This window comes from Oncorhynchus keta, unplaced genomic scaffold (genome assembly GCF_023373465.1).
Source record: "Oncorhynchus keta strain PuntledgeMale-10-30-2019 unplaced genomic scaffold, Oket_V2 Un_scaffold_19483_pilon_pilon, whole genome shotgun sequence".
Taxonomy (NCBI): Eukaryota; Metazoa; Chordata; class Actinopteri; order Salmoniformes; family Salmonidae; genus Oncorhynchus; species Oncorhynchus keta.
The window spans coordinates 27,501-52,403 of record NW_026290847.1 but is presented as its reverse complement, the minus strand read 5'-3'; the positions used below and the strand labels follow the sequence as shown (position 1 = coordinate 52,403).

Sequence of the window (24,903 nt, the reverse complement as noted above, 5' to 3'; positions counted from 1 at the left end):
TTCAGGATTGCTCTGTCTTTGGCCAGCTTCTCCATGAACTCCTGGCAGGGGAGGTTGGAGTTTGTCTTCACAATAAGCATGGCCTTGATGGCAGGAACAGTGAACCTATTTCTTGCTGCTGTCCATAGATCATTCATTTGGGAGAACACTCTCGACTGGTCCATTACTTCCAGGTAAGCACATGACAACAGACGCTAATCTAGCCAGGTTAGAGTGTGGGATGTCGTTCTCTTTGAAATGGGTAACCAACGTGCTCCATCTCTGACAAAGCGCTGTCTCAGATGTTTTCCATTCTTCAAGCGATCTCCCTTTTAGGAACTCTTGCAGGCCAGTAACCTCGTCACACAATGCATCCTCATTGATGGTCACATTGGGGCATTTTTCCTGCAGTCTGGCTGCCTTCTGGATCTCTTCATGCTGAGGTTGCCTTTTTAAAAGGAGACAAAGTCAATATTTTAGATTGTCTGTGTGCTTTCCATATGCTTGCAAGTAGTTCACAGCCGTAGTGAAGAATGATTGGGATGTTTGGAGAAAGCTCTCTTCAGACATTGCTCAATTTCCCTCTAGCTCTCTCAGAAGTCCTCTGACCAAAACTGGAATGAAGTTGTCATCACGTCTTGCAGTCAATTTTGCCTCAATGTTTCTCAGAATTGCAGCTGACTCCACAGCACAGCGGTCCTGGCCTCCGAGCATCTTGATCGTGTCACTGAATACGGTCAAGTTTCCATGGACATTGTTCTCAGGACAACAGGGCATTTGTCTTCAGAAAGACAAAAAGGATTAAGGCACATACCTTTTCATACTTTGGTTAACAGATTCCCATTGCTTGCCTCATGTTTTGTATTTTATCTCAAAACATTGTTTGGAATAATAAATTGTCAGGCTCTGTAATAATATCCTTTACCTTTCCTCCTCTGTCTCCTTCACTCTTCTTCCTATGTTTTCTCTCAAACTATCGGGAGCAAGTAGTCAGTAGAAGAAGAGTGAAGCTGCGAGCTGACAACTGACACAGACGGTGTCGACAACTTCCTGCAACGCTCCGTTGTTGCTATGCAACCTGTCAACGACAAACAGAGTCGCTGGCCGCCAGGCATGTCGTCAGGTTACTCGGCTAATCAGGTAAAACAAAAAATGACAACATTCATTCGTTAAAACACACTTTTTGTTATTGTGTAGAGCAGTAAACATGTGCTGTTGTGTGTTTTAGTATGAAAATGCTTTCAACTCGCAGAAACTGCAAAATTGGACCGTGCCGAAGCATTTCAAGGAGGTAACTAATTTACAGTACTTAGCTAACGTTAAGTGTTGTTTGTGAGTTTTGCAAGACAAATACGCAAATAGTGTTACTTTCTCTCCATGAGTTGACCTTAGTTTAAATTAACTGTGTGTGTGTGTGTGTGTGTGTGTGTGTGTGTGTGTGTGTGTGTGTGTGTGTGTGTGTGTGTGTGTGTGTGTGTGTGTGTGTGTGTGTGTGTGTGTGTGTGTGTGTGTGTGTGTGTGTGTGTGTGTGTGTGTGTAGAGGCCCTCAGCAGCAGAGGGTCACACCATCTTCATCGCCAGTGACCGAGGACATCTCCTACCGGGAGTGAAGGCTAAGGTTAGTGAACAACACACACACATACACACACTGAGACCTGTACATGCATGTATATTTATGTGCTTATGGATGTCTGTCTGTGCTTAATTATGTGTGTGTGTGTGTGTGCGTGTAGCGTGGCAGTGCGTGGCCAGATTTTAAGGGGACATGGGAGCTGCCTGCTCGTCTCCCTCCTGCCTCCATCAACCCCACGGCTCGCTCTGAGGAGGGCAGACAGCGTCTCACACACACATACAAACACTCACACACACACTCCGGACTTGACATCCACACACACATGGCTGACAAAACCACCACCACACCAGCCGCAGACAGTCAGATGGAAGAGGTTCAGGTTAGACACATTCTCTCTCCTTTCCTCTCCTCTCCCCTCCTCTCCTTTATGCTGTCCTCTCCTCACTCCTCTCTTCTCCTTTATGCTGTCCTCTCCTCCTCTCCTCTCCTCTCCTTTATGCTGTCCTCTCCTCACTCCTCTCTTCTCCTTCATGCTGTCCTCTCCTCCTCTCCTCCCCTCTCCTTTATGCTGTCCTCTCCTCACTCCTCTCTTCTCCTTTATGCTGTCCTCTCCTCCTCTCCTCTATTCTCCTTTATGCTGTCCTCTCCTCACTCCTCTCTTCTCCTTTATGCTGTCCTCTCCTCACTCCTCTATTCTCCTTTATGCTGTCCTCTCCTCCTCCTCTATTCTCCTTTATGCTGTCCTCTCCTCACTCCTCTATTCTCCTTTATGCTGTCCTCTCCTCACTCCTCTCTTCTCCTTTATGCTGTCCTCTCCTCCTCTCCTCTCTTCTCCTTTATGCTGTCCTCTCCTCACTCCTCTCTTCTCCTTTATGCTGTCCTCTCCTCTCTTCTCCTTTATGCTGTCCTCTCCTCCTCTCCTCTCTTCTCCTTTATGCTGTCCTCTCCTCACTCCTCTCTTCTCCTTTATGCTGTCCTCTCCTCCTCTCCTCTCCTCTCCTTTATGCTGTCCTCTCCTCACTCCTCTCTTCTCCTTTATGCTGTCCTCTCCTCCTCTCCTCTCCTCTCCTTTATGCTGTCCTCTCCTCACTCCTCTCCTCTCCTTTATGCTGTCCTCTCCTCCTCTCCTCTTCTCCTTTATGCTGTCCTCTCCTCACTCCCTCTCTTCTCCTTTATGCTGTCCTCTCCTCACTCCTCTCTTCTCCTTTATGCTGTCCTCTCCTCACTCCTCTCTTCTCCTTTATGCTGTCCTCTCCTCACTCCTCTCTTCTCCTTTATGCTGTCCTCTCCTCCTCTCCTCTCTTCTCCTTTATGCTGTCCTCTCCTCACTCCTCTTCTCCTTTATGCTGTCCTCTCCTCCTCTCCTCTATTCTCCTTTATGCTGTCCTCTCCTCCTCTCCTCTATTCTCCTTTATGCTGTCCTCTCCTCCTCTCCTCTCTTCTCCTTTATGCTGTCCTCTCCTCTCTTCTCCTTTATGCTGTCCTCTCCTCCTCTCCTCTCCTCTCCTTTATGCTGTCCTCTCCTCACTCCTCTCTTCTCCTTTATGCTGTCCTCTCCTCTCCTCTCCTTTATGCTGTCCTCTCCTCACTCCTCTCTTCTCCTTTATGCTGTCCTCTCCTCTCCTCTCCTTTATGCTGTCCTCTCCTCACTCCTCTCTTCTCCTTTATGCTGTCCTCTCCTCACTCCTCTCTTCTCCTTTATGCTGTCCTCTCCTCACTCCTCTCCTGTCCTTTATGCCCTTCTCTCCTCTCCTCTCTTCATGCTCTCCTCCTCTCCTCTCCTTTATCCTCTGCTCTCTCCTCTCCTCTCTCCTCCTTTATGCTCTTCTCACCCCTAATCTTCTCTCCTCTCCTCTTGTTGTGGTCTCCTCTTTTCTCCTTTATGCTCTTCTCTCCCCTCATCTCCTATCCTCTCTTCTATTTTATGCTCTCCTCTGCTCTCTCCTCCCCCTCTTTTATCCTCTCCTCTCATCATGCTCTCCTCCTCTCCTCTCCTTTATCCTCTCCTCTCCTCTCCTTTATCCTCTCCTTTATCCTCTCCTCTCCTTTATCCTCTCCTTTATCCTCTCCTCTCCTTTATCCTCTCCTCTCCTTTATCCTCTCCTTTATCCTCTCCTTTATCCTCTCCTCTCCTTTATCCTCTCCTTTATCCTCTCCTCTCCTTTAACCTCTCCTTTATCCTCTCCTCTCCTTTAACCTCTCCTTTATCCTCTCCTCTCCTTTATCCTCTCCTTTATCCTCTCCTCTCCTTTAACCTCTCCTTTATCCTCTCCTCTCCTCTCCTTTATCCTCTCCTCTCCGTTATCCTCTCATTTAACCTCTCCTTTATCCTCTCCTCTCCTTTATGTTCTCCTCTCTTCTCTTTTATGCTCCTCTTCTCCTTAATGATCTCCTCTCCTCCTCTCTCTCCCCTATCCTCTCCTCTCTCCTCCACTCCCCTATCCTCTCCTCCTCTCCCCTATCCTCTCTCCTCCTCTTCTTTTTCCTCTCATCTCTTCTTCTCTTTTTATTCTCTTTGTTCAACATACAGACCTGCAATGCCCCAACCTCAGAGACCAGTCACAGGAGAAAGACCAGTCACTGGGCAATCAGGTCGTGGGGCGAGACCTTTGACTCAAGCCTCAGAGAGAGAGAGCAGTGTCCCCTGACACCAGCAGACACACAGCAGGAGGAGAGAGCAGCCACTAGAGGGAACACCTCGGCTGGAGAGAGCAGCCACTAGAGGAACACCTCGGCTGGAGAGAGAGCAGCCGCTAGAGGGAACACCTCGGCTGGAGAGAGAGCAGCCACTAGAGGGAACACCTCGGCTGGAGAGAGAGCAGCCACTAGAGGGAACACCTCGGCTGGAGAGAGAGCAGCCACTAGAGGAACACCTCGGCTGGAGAGAGAGCAGCCACTAGAGGAACACCTCGGCTGGAGAGAGAGCAGCCACTAGAGGGAACACCTCGGCTGGAGAGAGAGAACACCTCTGGACAGCTGCCCAAGATAATCACACACAGGTTGACTAGTAAACATGTCTACCTCCCCATCTCTTTCTCTCTCCATCTTTCTCTAGAGCAGTCTCACACCCAGAATATATGTTGTTTCCTGATGTACTGAGTGCTGTTAGTGTACTGATGTACACTAACAGAATCATACAACATTAAAACTCTGTAAAACCATTTCCTGTGCGTGTGTCAGGGTCGGTTGTGTTGGAGGAAAACTGGGAAATTATTTGCATAGATTTTCATTTTTAATATCAATACAAATTTGGGGACAGACAGACAGACAGACAGACAGACAGACAGACAGACAGACAGACAGACAGTAGCAGAGTCATGCTAGTAGAGACATGCTAGTAGCAGAGACATGCTAGTAGAGACATGCTAGTAGAGACATGCTAGTAGCAGAGACATGCTAGTAGCAGAGACATGCTAGTAGAGACATGCTAGTAGTAGCGATATGCTAGTAGAGACATGCAAGTAGCAGAGACATGCCAGTAGAGACATGCTAGTAGTAACGACATGCTAGTAGAGACATGCAAGTAGCAGAGACATGCTAGTAGCAGAGACATGCTAGTAGCAGAGACATGCTAGTAGTAGCGACATGCTAGTAGAGACATGCAAGTAGCAGAGACATGCTAGTAGCAGAGACATGCTAGTAGCAGAGACATGCTAGTAGTAGCGACATGCTAGTAGAGACATGCTAGTAGCAGAGACATGCTAGTAGTAGAGACATGCTAGTAGCAGAGACATGCTAGTAGTAGAGACATGCTAGTAGCAGAGACATGCTAGTAGAGACATGCTAGTAGCAGAGACATGCTAGCAGAGACATGCTAGTAGAGACATGCTAGCAGAGACATGCTAGTAGAGACATGCTAGTAGCAGAGACATGCTAGTAGAGACATGCTAGTAGTAGAGGCATGCTAGTAGCAGAGACATGCTAGTAGTAGAGACATGCTAGTAGCAGAGACATGCTAGTAGTAGTGACATGCTAGTAGCAGAGACATGCTAGTAGCAGAGACATGCTAGTAGCAGATACATGCTAGTAGTAGAGGCATGCTAGTAGCAGAGACATGATAGTAGCAGAGACATGCTAGTAGAGACATGCTAGTAGCAGAGACATGCTAGTAGTAGAGACATGCTAGTAGCAGAGACATACTAGTAGTAGAGACATGCTAGTAGTAGAGACATGCTAGTAGAGACATGCTAGTAGCAGAGACATGCTAGTAGCAGAGACATGCTAGTAGTAGTGACATGCTAGTAGCAGAGATATGCTAGTAGCAGAGACATGCTAGTAGCAGAGACATGGTAGTAGTAGAGACATGCTAGTAGCAGAGACATGCTAGTAGTCGAGACATGCTAGTAGAGACATGCTAGTAGCAGAGACATGCTAGTAGAGACATGCTAGTAGCAGAGACATGCTAGTAGCAGAGACATGCTAGTAGAGACATGCTAGTAGCAGAGACATGCTAGTAGCAGAGACATGCTAGTAGCAGAGACATGCTAGCAGAGACATGCTAGTAGCAGAGACATAATAGTAGTAGAGACATGCTAGTAGCAGAGACATGCTAGTAGAGACATGCTAGTAGCAGAGACATGCTAGTAGCAGAGACATGCTAGTAGCAGAGACATGCTAGTAGCAGAGACATGCTAGTAGTAGTGACATGCTAGTAGCAGAGATATGCTAGTAGCAGAGACATGCTAGTAGCAGAGATATGCTAGTAGTAGAGACATGCTAGTAGCAGAGACATGCTAGTAGTCGAGACATGCTAGTAGAGACATGCTAGTAGCAGAGACATGCTAGTAGAGACATGCTAGTAGCAGAGACATGCTAGTAGCAGAGACATGCTAGTAGAGACATGCTAGTAGCAGAGACATGCGAGTAGCAGAGACATGCTAGCAGAGACATGCTAGTAGCAGAGACATGCTAGTAGCAGAGACATGCTAGTAGAGACATGCTAGTAGAGACATGCTAGTAGCAGAGATATGCTAGTAGCAGAGACATGCTAGTAGCAGAGACATGCTAGTAGAGACATGCTAGTAGAGACATGCTAGTAGCAGATACATGCTAGTAGAGACATGCTAGTAGCAGAGATATGCTAGTAGAGACATGCTAGTAGCAGAGACATGCTAGTAGTAGAGACATGCTAGTAGCAGAGACATGCTAGTAGTAGAGACATGCTAGTAGCAGAGACATGCTAGTAGAGACATGCTAGTAGCAGAGACATGCTAGTAGCAGAGACATGCTAGTAGTAGTGACATGCTAGTAGCAGAGACATGCTAGTAGCAGAGACATGCTAGTAGAGACATGCTAGTAGAGACATGCTAGTAGCAGAGATATGCTAGTAGCAGAGACATGCTAGTAGCAGAGATATGCTAGTAGTAGAGACATGCTAGTAGCAGAGACATGCTTACATGCTAGTAGCAGAGACATGCTAGCAGAGACATGCTAGTAGCAGAGACATGCTAGCAGAGACATGCTAGTAGCAGAGACATGCTAGTAGCAGAGTCATGCTAGTAGAGACATGCTAGTAGCAGAGACATGCTAGTAGCAGAGACATGCTAGTAGAGACATGCTAGTAACAGAGATATGCTAGTAGCAGAGACATGCTAGTAGCAGAGACATGCTAGTAGAGACATGCTAGTAGAGACATGCTAGTAGCAGAGATATGCTAGTAGCAGAGACATGCTAGTAGCAGAGATATGCTAGTAGTAGAGACATGCTAGTAGCAGAGACATGCTAGTAGTCGAGACATGCTAGTAGAGACATGCTAGTAGCAGAGACATGCTAGTAGAGACATGCTAGTAGCAGAGACATGCTAGTAGCAGAGACATGCTAGTAGAGACATGCTAGCAGAGACATGCTAGTAGCAGAGACATGCTAGCAGAGACATGCTAGTAGAGACATGCTAGTAGCAGAGACATGCTAGTAGCAGAGACATGCTAGTAGCAGAGACATGCTAGTAGCAGAGACATGCTAGTAGTAGAGACATGCTAGTAGCAGAGACATGCTAGTAGAGACATGCTAGTAGCAGAGACATGCTAGTAGCAGAGACATGCTAGTAGTAGAGACATGCTAGTAGTAGTGACATGCTAGTAGCAGAGATATGCTAGTAGCAGAGACATGCTAGTAGCAGAGATATGCTAGTAGTAGAGACATGCTAGTAGCAGAGACATGCTAGTAGTCGAGACATGCTAGTAGAGACATGCTAGTAGCAGAGACATGCTAGTAGCAGAGACATGCTAGCAGAGACATGCTAGTAGAGACATGCTAGTAGCAGAGACATGCTAGTAGAGACATGCTAGTAGCAGAGACATGCTAGTAGCAGAGACATGCTAGTAGAGACATGCTAGTAGAGACATGCTAGTAGCAGAGATATGCTAGTAGCAGAGACATGCTAGTAGAGACATGCTAGTAGCAGAGACATGCTAGCAGAGACATGCTTGTAGAGACATGCTAGTAGCAGAGACATGCTAGTAGAGACATGCTAGTAGCAGAGATATGATAGTAGCAGAGACATGCTAGTAGCAGAGACATGCTAGTAGCAGAGACATGCTAGCAGAGACATGCTAGTAGCAGAGACATGCTAGCAGAGACATGCTAGTAGCAGAGACATGCTAGTAGCAGAGTCATGCTAGTAGAGACATGCTAGTAGCAGAGACATGCTAGTAGCAGAGACATGCTAGTAGAGACATGCTAGTAGAGACATGCTAGTAGCAGAGACATGCTAGTAGCAGAGACATGCTAGTAGCAGAGACATGCTAGTAGAGACATGCTAGTAGCAGAGATATGCTAGTAGCAGAGACATGCTAGTAGCAGAGATTTGCTAGTAGTAGAGACATGCTAGTAGCAGAGACATGCTAGTAGTCGAGACATGCTAGTAGAGACATGCTAGTAGCAGAGACATGCTAGTAGAGACATGCTAGTAGCAGAGACATGCTAGTAGCAGAGACATGCTAGTAGAGACATGCTAGCAGAGACATGCTAGTAGCAGAGACATGCTAGCAGAGACATGCTAGTAGCAGAGACATGCTAGTAGCAGAGACATGCTAGTAGAGACATGCTAGTAGAGACATGCTAGTAGCAGATACATGCTAGTAGAGACATGCTAGTAGCAGAGATATGCTAGTAGCAGAGACATGCCAGTAGCAGAGACATGCTAGTAGAGACATGCTAGTAGCAGAGACATGCTAGTAGTAGAGACATGCTAGTAGCAGAGACATGCTAGTAGCAGAGACATGCTAGTAGCAGAGATATGCTAGTAGTAGAGACATGCTAGTAGCAGAGACATGCTATTAGTCGAGACATGCTAGTAGAGACATGCTAGTAGAGACATGCTAGTAGCAGAGACATGCTAGTAGCAGAGACATGCTAGTAGAGACATGCTAGTAGCAGAGACATGCTAGTAGCAGAGACATGCTAGTAGTAGAGACCTGCTAGTAGCAGAGACATGCTAGTAGAGACATGCTAGTAGCAGAGATATGCTAGTAGCAGAGACATGCTAGTAGAGACATGCTAGTAGCAGAGACATGCTAGTAGCAGAGACATGCTAGTAGAGACATGCTAGTAGCAGAGACATGCTAGTAGAGACATGCTAGTAGCAGAGACATGCTAGTAGTAGAGACATGCTAGTAGAGACATGCTAGTAGCAGAGATATGCTAGTAGCAGAGACATGCTAGTAGCAGAGATATGCTAGTAGTAGAGACATGCTAGTAGAGACATGCTAGTAGCAGAGACATGCTAGTAGTCGAGACATGCTAGTAGAGACATGCTAGTAGCAGAGACATGCTAGTAGCAGAGACATGCTAGTAGTAGAGACATGCCAGTAGTAGAGACATGCTAGTAGCAGAGACATGCTAGTAGCAGAGACATGCTAGCAGAGACATGCTAGTAGCAGAGACATGCTAGTAGCAGAGTCATGCTAGTAGAGACATGCTAGTAGCAGAGACATGCTTAGTAGAGACATGCTAGCAGAGACATGCTAGTAGCAGAGACATGCTAGTAGCAGAGACATGCTAGTAGAGACATGCACCCCCGGGGCCCGGACCCGACGTCACCACCAACCGGAACATCACCACCAACCGGAACGTCACCACCAACCGGGCGTCACCACCAACCGGAACGTCACCACCAACCGGACGTCAGCACCAACCGGGCGTCACCACCAACCGAACGTCACCACCAACCGGGCGTCACCACCAACCGGGCGTCAGCACCAACCGGGCGTCAGCACCAACCGAACGTCACCACCAACCGGGCGTCACCACCAACCGAACGTCACCACCAACCGAACGTCACCACCAACCGGACGTCACCACCAACCGGGCGTCAGCACCAACCGGAACGTCACCACCAGAGGGGATGCCCAGCTTGGAAGCCAGGGTAGAGTCAAAAGCTCTCATCGGCCCCAGAGTCGATGAGGACCAGGAGAGATTTTGACTGGTTTCCCCACAGCAGAATGGCATGAAACAGAGTGTGAGTAAGGGAAGCAGAAAAGTTCTCCCACCAGAGTACTCCCTTCTACCGGTGAGCCTGGTCTTTTAACGGACAAAAGGACACAAAATGATCGGCTCGGGAAATGGTGACTTGGCCATCTTCGGCCAAGTCTTCTAGTCTGACTAGTTGTCTCTATAGACCTTCTCTAGTCTGACTAGTTGACTAGTCTCTATATAGCTTCTCTAGTCTGACTAGTTGTCTCAATAGACCTTCTCTAGTCTGACTAGTTGTCTCAATAGACCTTCTCTAGTCTGACTAGTTGTCTCTATAGACCTTCTCTAGTCTGACTAGTTGTCTCTATAGACCTTCTCTCATCTGACTAGTTGACTAGTCTCTATAGACCTTCTCTAGTCTGACTAGTTGTCTCTATAGACCTTCTCTAGTCTGACTAGTTGACTAGTCTATATATACATTCTCTAGTCTGACTAGTTGTCTCAATAGACCTTCTCTAGTCTGACTAGTTGTCTCAATAGACCTTCTCTAGTCTGACTAGTTGACTAGTCTCTATAGACCTTCTCTAGTCTGACTAGTTGTCTCTATAGACCTTCTCTAGTCTGACTAGTTGACTAGTCTATATATACATTCTCTAGTCTGACTAGTTGTCTCAATAGACCTTCTCTAGTCTGACTAGTTGTCTCAATAGACCTTCTCTAGTCTGACTAGTTGACTAGTCTCTATAGACCTCTAGTCTGACTAGTTGTCTCTATAGACCTTCTCTAGTCTGACTAGTTGTCTCTATAGACCTTCTCTAGTCTGACTAGTTGTCTCTATAGACCTTCTCTAGTCTGACTAGTTGTCTCTATAGACCTTCTCTCGTCTGACTAGTTGACTAGTCTCTACAGACCTTCTCTAGTCTGACTAGTTGTCTCTATATGCCTTCTCTAGTCTAACTAGTTGTAATATATAATAATAATAATATATGCCATTTAGCAGACGCTTTTATCCAAAGCGACTTACAGTCATGTGTGCATACATTCTACGTATGGGTGGTCCCGGGAATCGACCCACTACACTGGCGTTACAAGCGCCATGCTCTACCAACTGAGCTACAGAAGGACCACATAGTTGTCTCTATAGACCTTCTCTAGTCTGACTAGTTGTCTCTATAAACCTTCTCTTGTCTGACTAGTTGTCTCTATAGACCTTCTCTAGTCTGACTAGTTGTCTCTATAAACCTTCTCTAGTCTGACTAGTTGACTAGTCTCTATAGACCTCTAGTCTGACTAGTTGACTCTATAGACCTTCTCTAGTTGACTAGTTGACTCTATAGAACTTCTCTAGTCTGACTAGTTGACTCTATAGACCTTCTCTAGTCTGACTAGTGGACTCGTCTCTATATACCTTCTCTAGTCTGACTATAGATCTTCTCTAGTTGACTAGTTGACTCTATAGAACTTCTCTAGTCTGACTAGTTGTCTCTATAGACCTTCTCTAGTCTGACTAGTTGTCTCAATAGACCTTCTCTAGTCTGACTAGTTGTCTCTATAAACCTTCTCTAGTCTGACTAGTTGACTAGTCTCTATAGACCTCTAGTCTGACTAGTTGACTCTATAGACCTTCTCTAGTTGACTATATAGAACTTCTCTAGTCTGACTAGTTGACTCTATAGACCTTCTCTAGTCTGACTAGTGGACTCGTCTCTATATACCTTCTCTAGTCTGACTAGTTGACTATAGACCTTCTCTAGTTGACTAGTTGACTCTATAGAACTTCTCTAGTCTGACTAGTTGTCTCTATAGACCTTCTCTCGTCTGACTAGTTGACTAGTCTCTATAGACCTTCTCTAGTCTGACTAGTTGTCTCTATAGACCTTCTCTAGTCTGACTAGTTGTCTCTATAGACCTTCTCTAGTCTGACTAGTTGACTAGTCTCTATATGCCTTCTCTAGTCTAACTAGTTGTCTCTATAGACCTTCTCTAGTCTGACTAGTTGTCTCTATAGACCTTCTCTAGTCTGACTAGTTGTCTCTATAGACCTTCTCTCGTCTGACTAGTTGTCTCTATAGACCTTCTCTAGTCTGACTAGTTGTCTCTATATACCTTCTCTAGTCTGACTAGTTGTCTCTATAAACCTTCTCTAGTCTGACTAGTTGACTAGTCTCTATATACCTTCTCTAGTCTGATGAGTTGTCTCTATAGACCTTCTCTAGTCTGACTAGTTGTCTCTATAGACCTTCTCTAGTCTGACTAGTTGACTAGTCTCTATATACCTTCTCTAGTCTGATGAGTTGTCTCTATAGACCTTCTCTAGTCTGACTAGTTGTCTCTATAGACCTTCTCTAGTCTGACTAGTTGTCTCCATAAACCTTCTCTAGTCTGACTAGTTGTCTCTATAGACCTTCTCTAGTCTGACTAGTTGTCTCTATAAACCTTCTCTAGTCTGACTAGTTGACTAGTCTCTATAGACCTCTAGTCTGACTAGTTGACTCTATAGACCTTCTCTAGTTGACTAGTTGACTCTATAGAACTTCTCTAGTCTGACTAGTTGACTCTATAGACCTTCTCTAGTCTGACTAGTGGACTCTATAGACCTTCTCTAGTCTGACTAGTGGACTCGTCTCTATATACCTTCTCTAGTCTGACTAGTTGACTATAGACCTTCTCTAGTTGACTCTATAGAACTTCTCTAGTTTGACTCTATAGACCTTCTCTATTTTGACTAGTTGTCTCTATAGACCTTCTCTAGTCTGACTAGTTGACTCTATAGACCTTCTCTAGTCTGACTAGTTGTCTCTATAAACCTTCTCTAGTCTGACTAGTTGACTAATCTCTATAGACTTTCTCTAGTTTGACTAGTTGTCTATATATAACTTCTCTAGTCTGACTAGTTGTCTCAATAGACCTTCTCTAGTCTGACTAGTTGTCTCTATAGACCTTCTCTAGTTTGACTCTATAGACCTTCTCTAGTTTGACTAGTTGTCTCTATAGACCTTCTCTAGTCTGACTAGTTGACTCTATAGACCTTCTCTAGTCTGACTAGTTTACTCTATAGACCTTATCTAGTCTGACTAGTTGACTCGATAAACTTTCTCTAGTCCTACTAGTTGACTCTATAGAACTTATCTAGTCTGACTAGTTCACTCTATAGACCTTCTCTAGTCAGACTAATTGTCTCTATAAACCCTCTCTAGTCTGACTAGTTGTCTCTATAAACCTTCTCCAGTCTGACTAGTTGTCTCTATAAACCTTCTCCAGTCTGACTAGTTGTCTCTATAGACCTCTTGTCTGACTAGTTGTCTCTATAAACCTTCTCTAGTCTGACTAGTTGTCTCTATAAACCTTCTCTAGTCGGACTAGTTGTCTCTATAGACCCTCTCTAGTCTGACTAGTTGTCTCTATAAACCTTCTCTAGTCGGACTAGTTGTCTCTATAGACCTCTAGTCAGACTAGTTGTCTCTATAAACCTTCTCTAGTCAGACTAGTTGTCTCTATAGACCTCTAGTCAGACTAGTTGTCTCTATAAACCTTCTCTAGTCAGACTAGTTGTCTCTATAAACCTTCTCTAGTCTGACTAGTTGTCTCTATAAACCTTCTCTAGTCTGACTAGTTGTCTCTATAGACCTCTAGTCAGACTAGTTGTCTCTATAAAAACTCTCTAGTCTGACTAGTTGTCTCTATAAACCTTCTCTAGTCAGACTAGTTGTCTCTATAAACCCTCTCTAGTCTGACTAGTTGTCTCTATAGACCTCTTGTCTGACTAGTTGTCTCTATAAACCCTCTCTAGTCTGACTAGTTGTCTCTATAAACCCTCTCTAGTCTGACTAGTTGTCTCTATAAACCTTATCTAGTCAGACTAGTTGTCTCTATAAACCCTCTCTAGTCTGACTAGTTGTCTCTATAGACCTCTAGTCAGACTAGTTGTCTCTATAAACCTTCTCTAGTCTGACTAGTTGTCTCTATAAACCCTCTCTAGTCAGACTAGTTGTCTCTATAAACCCTCTCTAGTCAGACTAGTTGTCTCTATAGACCTTCTATAGTCTGAGAGTGAACTGGGCTGTCTGGCAGGGGTTCCCACGGTTGAATCTAGTTGATGATCCCTGGCATGGTAAACAGTTACTCTACAAACACACACCCACAGAGCAAATTCCATCCTTTATTGTTTTTACAGGAAACACATCCATGCTGCCTCTTAAGTGTATGTGCTAAGGCTGTGTGTGTGTGTGTGTGCTAAGGCTGTGTGTGTGCGTGTGTGTGTGTGTGTTCAGGCTGTGTGAGTGTGTGAGTGTTCAGGCTGTGTATGTTCAGGCTGTGTGTGTGTTCAGGCTGTGTGTGTGTGTGTGTGTGTGTGTGTGTGTGTGTGTGTGTGTGTTCAGGCTGTGTGTGTGTGTTCAGGCTGTGTGTGTGTGTCAGGCTGTGTGTGTGTGTGTGTGTGTGTGTGTGTGTGTGTGTGTGTGTGTGTGTGTGTGTGTGTGTGTGTGTGTGTGTGTGTGTTCAGGCTGTGTGTGTGGACAGTGTGTGTAGGACAGTAGTGAGAACAGACAGGAATGCTCTCAGAGCTGTCTGGTCTCCTGGATGCTGTCTCATTACCACTAGCAAGCCTTTTCCCTCCTTCTCCCCCTCTTCCTCTCCCTCCTTCTCCCCCTCTTCCTCTCCCTCCTTCTCCCCCTCCCCCTCTTCCTCTCCCTCCTTCTCCCCCTCTTCCTCTCCCTCCTTCTCCCCCTCCCCCTCCCCTCCCCTCCTTCTCCCCCTCTTTCTCTCCCTCTTCCTCTTTCTCTCCCTCCCCTCTTCCTCCCCCTCTCCCTCCTCCTCCTCTCCCTCTCCTCCAGTGTATAGTAGTTCTGCCAGTATGAGTGTGTGTGGTGTCTTTGTAGAGATGTGTGAGGTGTGTGTGTAGAGGTACACCTCCAGGGGTGTGTGTTTGGGGGTGAAAGCCAGCGTCTGGATGTTGACCAGCTGTAGCGCCACCTGCAGGCCCTCAGGGGAACAGCGGGGAACAGGACACGCCACACACACCTAGAAAATAACAAAGAAATTGTCACAGACACCTAAAGAAAACAGAACCAGAAGGCAACTGTTACCCCTGTGTGTAATACTAAACACTGACAGTAGATGGTACTTCCTGTCTCTGTCTGTGTGTAATACTAAACACTGACAGTAGATGGTAGATGGTACTTCCTGTCTCTCTGTGTGTAATACTAAAACACTGACAGCTGATGGTACTTCCTGTCTCTCTGTGTGTAATACTGAACACTGACAGTAGATGGTACTTCCTGTCTCTCTGTGTGTAATACTGAAACACTGTGACAGTTGATGGTACTTCCTGTCTCTCTGTGTGTAATACTAAACACTGACAGTTGATGGTACTTCCTGTCTCTCTGTGTGTAATACTAAACACTGACAGTAGATGGTACTTCCTGTCTCTCTGTGTGTAATACTAAAACACTGACAGTTGATGGTACTTCCTGTCTCTCTGTGTGTAATACTAAAACACTGACAGCTGATGGTACTTCCTGTCTCTCTGTGTGTAATACTGAAACACTGTGACAGTAGATGGTACTTCCTGTCTCTCTGTGTGTAATACTAAAACACTGACAGTTGATGGTACTTCCTGTCTCTCTGTGTGTAATACTAAAACACTGACAGTAGATGGTACTTCCTGTCTCTCTGTGTGTAATACTGAAACACTGTGACAGTTGATGGTACTTCCTGTCTCTCTGTGTGTAATACTAAAACACTGACAGCTGATGGTACTTCCTGTCTCTCTGTGTGTAATACTGAAACACTGACAGTTGATGGTACTTCCTGTCTCTCTGTGTGTAATACTAAAACACTGACAGCTGATGGTACTTCCTGTCTCTCTGTGTGTAATACTAAAACACTGACAGTAGATGGTACTTCCTGTCTCTCTGTGTGTAATACTGAAACACTGTGACAGTTGATGGTACTTCCTGTCTCTCTGTGTGTAATACTAAAACCACTGACAGCTGATGGTACTTCCTGTCTCTCTGTGTGTAATACTAAAACACTGACAGTTGATGGTACTTCCTGTCTCTCTGTGTGTAATACTAAAACACTGACAGTTGATGGTACTTCCTGTCTCTCTGTGTGTAATACTAAAACACTGTGACAGTTGATGGTACTTCCTGTCTCTCTGTGTGTAATACTAAAACACTGACAGTTGATGGTAGTTCCTGTCTCTCTGTGTGTAATACTAAAACACTGACAGTAGATGGTACTTCCTGTCTCTCTGTGTGTAATACTAAAACACTGTGACAGTTGATGGTACTTCCTGTCTCTCTGTGTGTAATACTAAAACACTGACAGTTGATGGTACTTCCTGTCTCTCTGTGTGTAATACTAAACCACTGTGACAGTTGATGGTACTTCCTGTCTCTCTGTGTGTAATACTGAAGGACACTGTGACAGTTGATGGTACTTCCTGTCTCTCTGTATGTAATACTAAAACACTGACAGTTGATGGTACTTCCTGTCTTCTGTGTAATACTAAAACACTGACAGTTGATGGTACTTCCTGTCTCTCTGCTGTAATACAAAACCACTGACAGTTGATGGTACTTCCTGTCACAACAGTTGATGGTACTGTATGTAATACTAAAACACTGACAGTTGATGGTACTTCCTGTCTCTCTGTGTGTAATACTAAAACACTGACAGTTGATGGTATTTCCTGTCTCTCTGTGTGGGGGAGGAATACTGAAACACTGTGACAGTTGATGGTACTTCCTGTCTCTCTGTATGTAATACTAAAATACTGACAGTTGATGGTACTTCCTGTCTCTCTGTATGTAATACTAAAACACTGACAGTTGATGGTACTTCCTGTCTCTCTGTATGTAATACTAAAACACTGACAGTTGATGGTACTTCCTGGGGTGTGTAATACTAAAACACTGTACAGTTGATGGTACTTCCTGTCTCTCTGTGTTGATGGTACTTCCTGACAGGTTAAAGTCCAGATGGTACTTCCTGTCTCTCTGTTCTAATACTAAAACACTGTGACAGTTGATGGTACTTCCTGTCTCTCTGTGTGGCGGACTAAAACACTGTGACAGTTGATGGTACTTCCTGTCTCTCTGTGTGTAATACTAAAACACTGTGACAGTTGATGGTACTTCCTGTCTCTCTGTGTAATACTAAAACACTGTAACAGTTGATGGTACTTCCTGTCTCTCTGTGTGTAATACTAAAACACTGTGACAGTTGATGGTACTTCCTGTCTCTCTGTGTGTAATACTAAAACACTGTGACAGGATGGTACTTCCTGTCTCTGTGTGTAATACTAAAACACTGTGACAGTTGATGGTACTTCCTGTCTCTCTGTGTGTAATACTAAAACACTGTGACAGTTGATGGTACTTCCTGTCTCTCTGTGTGTAATACTAAAACACTGTGACAGTTGATGGTACTTCCTGTCTCTCTGTGTGTAATACTAAAATACTGTGACAGTTGATGGTCAAGGAGTTGCAGAGTCCCTGTGTGTGTGTCACTGCAGGAGTTGCAGAGTTACCAAGTGACTGTTGGCCGATATTAGCTTCTGTATCTTAAATTGTTCTAATATCCTGTTTTTCGCCAAATTACTGTACACACACACACACCTCCAGACACACCCTTCTCCAGCTGCAGCCACAGGCGTTGAAACTCCTCAGGGGTCAGAGCTGGAGACACAGACAGACTCAGGCTCCACCACTGCAGTCTGGATGATGGGGTAGGAAGAGAGAGAGAGGGGAGGAGATGGGGGAGGAAGAGAGAGAGATGGGGAGGAAGAGAGAGAGATGGGGGAGGAAGAGAGAGATGGGGGGAGGAAGAGAGATGGGGGAGAGAGATGGGGAGGAAGAGAGAGAGATGGGGGAGGAAGAGAGAGAGATGGGGGAGGAAGAGAGAGAGATGGGGGAGGAAGAGAGAGAGATGGGGGAGGAAGAGAGAGAGATGGGGGAGGAAGAGAGAGAGATGGGGGAGGAAGAGAGAGAGATGGGGGAGGAAGAGAGAGAGATGGGGGAGGAAGAGAGAGAGATGGGGGAGGAAGAGAGAGAGATGGGGGAGGAAGAGAGAGAGATGGGGGAGGAAGAGAGAGAGATGGGGGAGGAAGAGAGAGAGAGATGGGGGAGGAAGAGAGAGATGGGGGAGGAAGAGAGAGAGAGATGGGGAGGAAGAGAGAGAGAGATGGGGGAGGAAGAGAGAGAGATGGGGGAGGAAGAGAGAGAGAGAGATGGGGGAGGAAGAGAGAGAGAGATGGGGGAGGAAGAGAGAGAGAGATGGGGAGGAAGAGAGAGAGATGGGGGAGGAAGAGAGAGAGAGATGGGGAGGAAGAGAGAGAGATGGGGGAGGAAGAGAGATGGGGAGGAAGAGAGATGGGGAGGAAGAGAGAGAGATGGGGGAGGAAGAGAGAGAGATGGGGATGGGAGAGAGAGAGATGGGGGAGGAAGAGAGAGAGATGGGGGAGGAAGAGAGAGAGATGGGGGAGGAAGAGAGAGAGATGGGGGAGGAAGAGAGAGAGATGGGGGGAGGAAGAGAGAGATGGGGGAGAGAGAGAGAGATGGGGGAGGAAGAGAGAGAGATGGGGAGAGGAGAGATGGGGAGGAAGATGGGGATGGGGAGGAGAGAGAGAGAGATGGAGGAGGAAGAGAGAGAGATGGGGAGGAAGAGAGAGAGATGGGGAGGAAGAGAGAGAGATGGGGGAGGAAGAGAGAGAGAGATGGGGGAGGAAGAGAGAGAGATGGGGGAGGAAGAGAGAGAGATGGGGGAAGAGAGAGAGATGGGGAGGAAGAGAGAGAGATGGGGAGGAAGAGAGAGAGATGGGGGAGGAAGAGAGAGAGATGGGGGAGGAAGAGAGAGATGGGGGAGGAAGAGAGAGAGATGGGGGAGGAAGAGAGAGAGATGGGGGAGGAAGAGAGAGAGATGGGGGAGGAAGAGAGAGAGATGGGGGAGGAAGAGAGAGAGATGGGGAGGAAGAGAGAGAGATGGGGGAGGAAGAGAGAGAGATGGGGGAGGAAGAGAGAGAGATGGGGGAGGAAGAGAGAGAGATGGGGGAGGAAGAGAGAGAGAGATGGGGGAGGAAGAGAGAGAGAGATGGGGGAGGAAGAGAGAGAGAGATGTTTAGGAAAACACACAGCCATTGGTGATGAATGTTTTTCCCAGCAGCAGACAGACGATCACCTTGAAGGTGGGGGTCTCCTGGTGTAGTAGGGGTCATGGCTTCAGCGTTAGAGGTCAGGGTGTTGGGGGTCAGTGTGGAGGGCTTGGGGGTCGCGGGGTCAGAGTTCCCCACAGTAGAGGCTCCGAGGGTTAGAGGCTCCAAGGTATTGAAACTGGATGCCCATTGGCTGATGGGCTCAGGGGGCCGTCCAATCAGAGGCCCCAGAGAGGGGTCTGACCGTCGTCCACCCTGGAGGACCTGACGGACCTCCTCAATCCCACAATGCAACAGCCGGTAGTACAGCAGGGCCTGGTCACGCACACACATGTCCACTTCCTCCTCTGAAACACACAGATAGTTGTTCATGTGAAGCATACCAAATATATTCCTATATTAATTAACTATGTGGTGTGAGTGTGTACCTATGCAATGGTGTGTACGTTAGGGCTGGGCAAAATAAATATATCACAGAATATTTAAAACTGATGTCATGACGGTATTTTTATATTTGAATTTTCAAAAAGATTTATGAGCAGTGAGTGATCTCAGGGTGCTTTATGAGAAGTGGGTGATTTTAGGGTGCTTTGTGAGTAGTGAGTAGTGATCTCAGGGTGCTTTATGAGTAGTGAGTAGTGATCCCAGGGTGGTTTATGAGTAGTGAGTGATCCCAGGGTGCTTTATGAGAAGTGAGTGATTTTAGGGTGCTTTGTGAGTAGTGAGTGATCACAGGGTGCTTTATGAGTAGTGAGTGATCCCAGGGTGCTTTATGAGTAGTGAGTGATCCCAGGGTGCTTTATGAGTAGTGAGTGATCCCAGGGTGCTTTATGAGTAGTGAGTGATCTCAGGGTGCTTTATGAGTAGTGAGTGATCCCAGGGTGCTTTATGAGTAGTGAGTGATCCCAGGGTGCTTTATGAGTAGTGAGTGATCCCAGGGTGCTTTATGAGTAGTGAGTGTGATCCCAGGGTGCTTTATGAGTAGTAGTGATCCCAGGGTGGTTTATGTGATCCCAGGGTGCTTTATGAGAAGTGAGTAGTGAGAAGTGAGGGATGGGTGCTTTATGAGTAGTGAGTAGTGATCCCAGGGTGCTTTATGAGTAGTGAGTGATCCCAGGGTGCTTTATGAGTAGTGAGTGATCCCAGGGTGCTTTATGAGTAGTGAGTGAGTGATCCCAGGGTGCTTTATGAGTAGTGAGTGATCCCAGGGTGCTTTATGAGTAGTGAGTGATCCCAGGGTGCTTTATGAGTAGTGAGTGATCCCAGGGTGCTTTATGAGTAGTGAGTGATCCCAGGGTGCTTTATGAGTAGTGAGTCCCAGGGTGCTTTATGAGTGTTCCCAGGGGCTTTATAAGCTGATTTCCCAGGGTGCTTTAAGAGAGTGAGTAGTGATCCCAGGGTGCTTTATGAGTAGTGAGTGATCCCAGGGTGCTTTATGAGTAGTGAGTGTTCCCAGGGTGCTTTATGAGTAGTGAGTGATCCAGGGTGCTTTATGAGTCTCAGGGTGCTTTATGAGTAGTGAGTGATCCCAGGGTGCTCTATGAGTAGTGAGTGATCCCAGGGTGCTTTATGAGTAGTGGTGATCCCAGGGTGCTTTATAAGTAGTGAGTGATCCCAGGGTGCTTTAGAGTAGTGAGTAGTGATCCCAGGGTGCTTTATGAGTAGTGAGTGATCCCAGGGTGCTATAAGTAGTGAGTGATCCCAGGGTGCTTTATGAGTAGTGAGTCCCAGGGTGCTTTAAGAGTGAGTGACCCCAGGGTGCTTTATGAGTAGTGAGTTCCCAGGGTGCTATATGAGTAGTGAGTAGTGATCCCAGGGTGCTTTATGAGTAGTGAGTGATCCTGAGGGTGCTTTATGAGTAGTGATCTCAGGGTGCTTTATGAGTAGTGAGTGTTCCCAGGGTGCTATATGAGTAGTGAGTGATCCCAGGGTGCTTTATGGTAGTGAGTGTGATCCTAGGTGCTTTATGAGTAGTGAGTGATCCAAGGGTGCTCTATGAGTAGTGAGTGAGTGATCCCAGGGTGCTTTAGTAGTGAGTGATCCCAGGGTGCTTTAGAGTAGTGAGTGATCCCAGGGTGCTCTATGAGTAGTGAGTAAGTGCTTTATGAGTAGTGAGTGTGATCCCAGGGTGCTTTATGAGTAGTGAGTGACCTGGAGGGTGCTTTATGAGTAGTGAGTGATCCCAGGGTGCTTTATGAGTAGTGAGTGATCCCAGGGTGCTATATGAGTAGTGAGTAGTGATCCCAGGGTGCTTTATGAGTAGTGATCCCAGGGTGCTTTATGAGTAGTGAGTGATCTCAGGGTGCTTTATGAGTAGTGAGTGTTCCCAGGGTGCTATATGAGTAGTGAGTAGTGATCCCAGGGTGCTTTATGAGTAGTGAGTAGTGATCCTAGGGTGCTTTATGAGTAGTGATCTCAGGGTGCTTTATGAGTAGTGAGTGATCCCAGGGTGCTCTATGAGTAGTGAGTGATCCCAGGGTGCTTTACGAGTAGTGAGTGTTCCCAGGGTGCTTTATGAGTAGTGAGTGTTCCCAGGGTGCTTTATGAGTAGTGAGTGTTCCCAGAGGAGGACTTGCTTTATGAGTAGTGAGTGATCCAGGGTGAGTAGTGATCCCAGGGTGCTTTATGAGTAGTGAGTGATCCCAGGTGCTTTAGGGTGGGTGATCTCAGGGTGCTTTATGAGTAGTGAGTGATCCAAGGGTGCTCTAGGTAGTGAGTAGTGATCCCAGGGTGCTTTATGAGTAGTGAGTGATCCCAGGGTGCTTTATAAGTGTGAGGATCCCAGGTGCTTTATGAGTAGTGAGAAGTGATCCCAGGTGCTTTATGAATAGTGAGTGATCCCAGGGTGCTTTATGAGTAGTGATCCCAGGGTGCTTTATGAGTAGTGAGTGATCTCAGGGTGCTATATGAGTAGTGAGGTGATCCCAGGGTGCCATATGAGGTGAGGGTAGTGTGAGTCCTAGGGTGCTTTATGAGTAGTGATCTCAGGGTGTCCTGAGTGATCCCAGGGTGATGAGTAGTGAGTGATCCCAGGGTGCTTTACGAGGTGAGTGTCCTGAGGGTCCAGTGTGAGGTTCCAGTGGTGCTTTATGAGTAGTGAGTAGGTCCTGTGTTTATGAGTCCAGTGACCTGAGGGTCCAGTGGCCTGAGTGATCCCAGGGTGCCTATGAGTCAGTGAGTGACCTGAGGGTGCTTTATGAGTAGTGAGTGATCCAGGGTCCTTTATGAGAAGTGAGTGATCCCAGGGTGCCTGAGTGATCCCAGGGTGCTGAGGTGAGTGATCCTAAGGTGCTTTATGTAGTGATGAGTAGCTAACATATTAATGCCGGTGTCCTCTGATTTCCAGACTGTCCTGAGGTCCATGTGATTTCTGAGGTCCGTGGCCTGAAAGGTCCAGTGTCCTGAGGTCCAGTGTCCTGAGGTCCAGTGGCCTGAGGTCCAGTGTCCTGAGGTCCAGTGGCCTGAGGTCCGGTGTCCTGAGGTCCGGTGTCCTGAGGTCCTGAGGTCCAGTGTCCTGAGGTCCAGTGGCCTGAGGTCCAGTGTCCTGAGGTCCTGAGGTCCAGTGTCCTGAGGTCCAGTGTCCTGAGGTCCGGTGTCCTGAGGTCCAGTGGCCTGAGGTCCAGTGTCCTGAGGTCCTGAGGTCCAGTGTCCTGAGGTCCAGTGGCCTGAGGTCCAGTGTCCTGAGGTCCAGTGTCCTGAGGTCCGGTAGCCTGAGGTCCGGTGGCCTGAGGTCCAGTGGCCTGAGGTCCGGTAGCCTGAGGTCCGGTAGCCTGAGGTCCAGTGGCCTGAGGTCCAGTGTCCTGAGGTCCAGTGTCCTGAGGTCCGGTGTCCTGAGGTCCAGTGTCCTGAGGTCCGGTGTCCTGAGGTCCAGTGTCCTGAGGTCCAGTGGCCTGAGGTCCGGTAGCCTGAGGTCCAGTGGCCTGAGGTCCGGTGTCCTGAGGTCCAGTGTCCTGAGGTCCAGTGTCCTGAGGTCCAGTGTCCTGAGGTCCAGTGGCCTGAGGTCCGGTGGCCTGAGGTCCGGTGGCCTGAGGTCCGGAGGGACATCGTCCGTTATCGGCGCCGTGGTACAGCGTAGTAACAAACATATTATTTTGAATGTAAACATGTGCACTTGCATCAACATTCCGTCCGTCACTGAACGGACAGAACGTCACTGAACGGACAAAACGCCACTGAACGGTCAGAACGCTCACTGAACGGACAGAACGTCACTGAACGGTCAGAACGTCACTGAACGGACAGAACGTCAACGTGAACGCCACGAACGGTCAGAACGCCAGAACGGCCAGAACACTGAACGGACAGAACGCCACTGAACGGACAGAACGCACTGAACAGACAGAACGTCACTGAACGGTCAGAACGTCACTGAACGGACAGAACGCCACTGAACGTCGCACTGAACGGACAGAACGAACGGTCACTGAACGGAGAACGCCATCGAATGGACAGAACGCCACTGAACGGTCAGAACGTCACTGAACGGACAGAACGTCACTGAACGGTCAGAACGTCACTGAATGGACAGAACGTCACTGAACGGTCAGAACGTCACTGAACGGACAGAACGTCACTGAACGGTCAGAACGTCACTGAATGGACAGAACGTCACTGAATGGACAGAACGTCACTGAATGGACAGAACGTCACTGAATGGACAGAACGTCACTGAATGGACAGAACGTCACTGAATGGACAGAACGTCACTGAACGGACAGAACGTCACTGAATGGACAGAACGCTACTGAACGGACAGAACGTCACTGAACGGAACGTAGAACGGACGTCACTGAACGGACAGAACGCCACTGAACGGACAGAACGTCACTGAACGGGACAGAACGCGTCACTGAACGGTCAGAACGTCACTGAACGTCACTGTTGGCCATCTTCCTGTATAAGTCACTCTGGGCCTTGCCCTGCAGTAATGAGAGAAATTACACTTCCTGTCTACAGGCTTTGACCTTTGGCACAAATGGTGTGAGAGCAACTCTGAGACACTGGTGCTGGTGTTCATTGGTGAGCCTCGTGAGGTATTTGTTTTTACTGAAGTTAATTGTGGAGAAGGCTGATTCACAGCTGTATGTGTGAATAGGTAGGCCGTCATTGTAAATGAGAATTTGTTCTTAAAATAAAGGTTAAATAAAAAAAATAAAATGTGGAGCCAAACATGGTCAGGATGTATAGTGGCAGTTTCTTGAGGAACGTCAGCTGCACCAGCGTTCCCCAGGAAGTGACATGATCACCAGCCTCAAAGACACGTTTTATTGCAGCTCAATGAACTCCATCTTCTGTGATGTAACATCTACCCATCTGAACATCTATTTTGTTTCTTCTGACAACGTTGTCACATTTGTGACCATGATGAGGTCATCAAAACGAGCCTTGACGTTCTCCATCAGCTACTGGATGTAATCAACGCGGTTGGCAACATCTTTGTCTCCCTGCTTTGCACCAGAAGATCGGGAAGTGGACAAGTTCTCTCTGAAGATCATTCTTGAAAAGCTCCAATTTCTTCTGGAAAGCCCAGACTGCTGTTATCATATCACACACTGTGCTGTCCCGTCCCGCAGCTTAACGTTCAGTTGATTAAGGTGTGATGTAATGTCTGTCACACTGTGTGGTCCAGTCCTGCAGCTTAACGTTCAGTTGATTAAGGTGTGATGTAATGTCTGTCAAAATAGGGATGATTGTAGGGATGATGTTGCTCTCAAGTTGATCAGTTTCATCATTGTTTGTCATGACCTCGAATACTCTTCTCCCAGACAGGCACACAGGACAGATT

At 46.9% G+C, this 24,903-nt stretch overlaps 2 protein-coding genes across 2 annotated transcripts in view; one reads left to right on the top strand and one right to left on the bottom strand.

Annotated features, from left to right (window-relative positions):
* Window positions 1-961: 961 nt before the first annotated feature.
* Window positions 962-4,199, top strand: LOC127927934 (protein Flattop-like; the record flags this gene model as incomplete). The annotated part of the gene is made up of 5 exons (XM_052514689.1): window positions 962-1,119; window positions 1,208-1,270; window positions 1,520-1,597; window positions 1,713-1,931; window positions 4,083-4,199. Coding segments are annotated over exons 1-5 (546 nt in total), but the record flags the coding sequence as incomplete, so codon positions are not given.
* A 10,697-nt stretch (window positions 4,200-14,896) lies between these two features.
* The window catches only part of LOC127927930 (AP-4 complex subunit beta-1-like), a 25,965-nt gene continuing 15,958 nt past the window's right edge, over window positions 14,897-24,903 (bottom strand). The window contains 3 exon segments of the mRNA XM_052514688.1: window positions 14,897-14,983; window positions 17,587-17,684; window positions 19,145-19,465. Coding sequence (XP_052370648.1) covers window positions 17,665-17,684; window positions 19,145-19,465 — 341 coding nt within the window. The 3' untranslated portion in view covers window positions 14,897-14,983; window positions 17,587-17,664.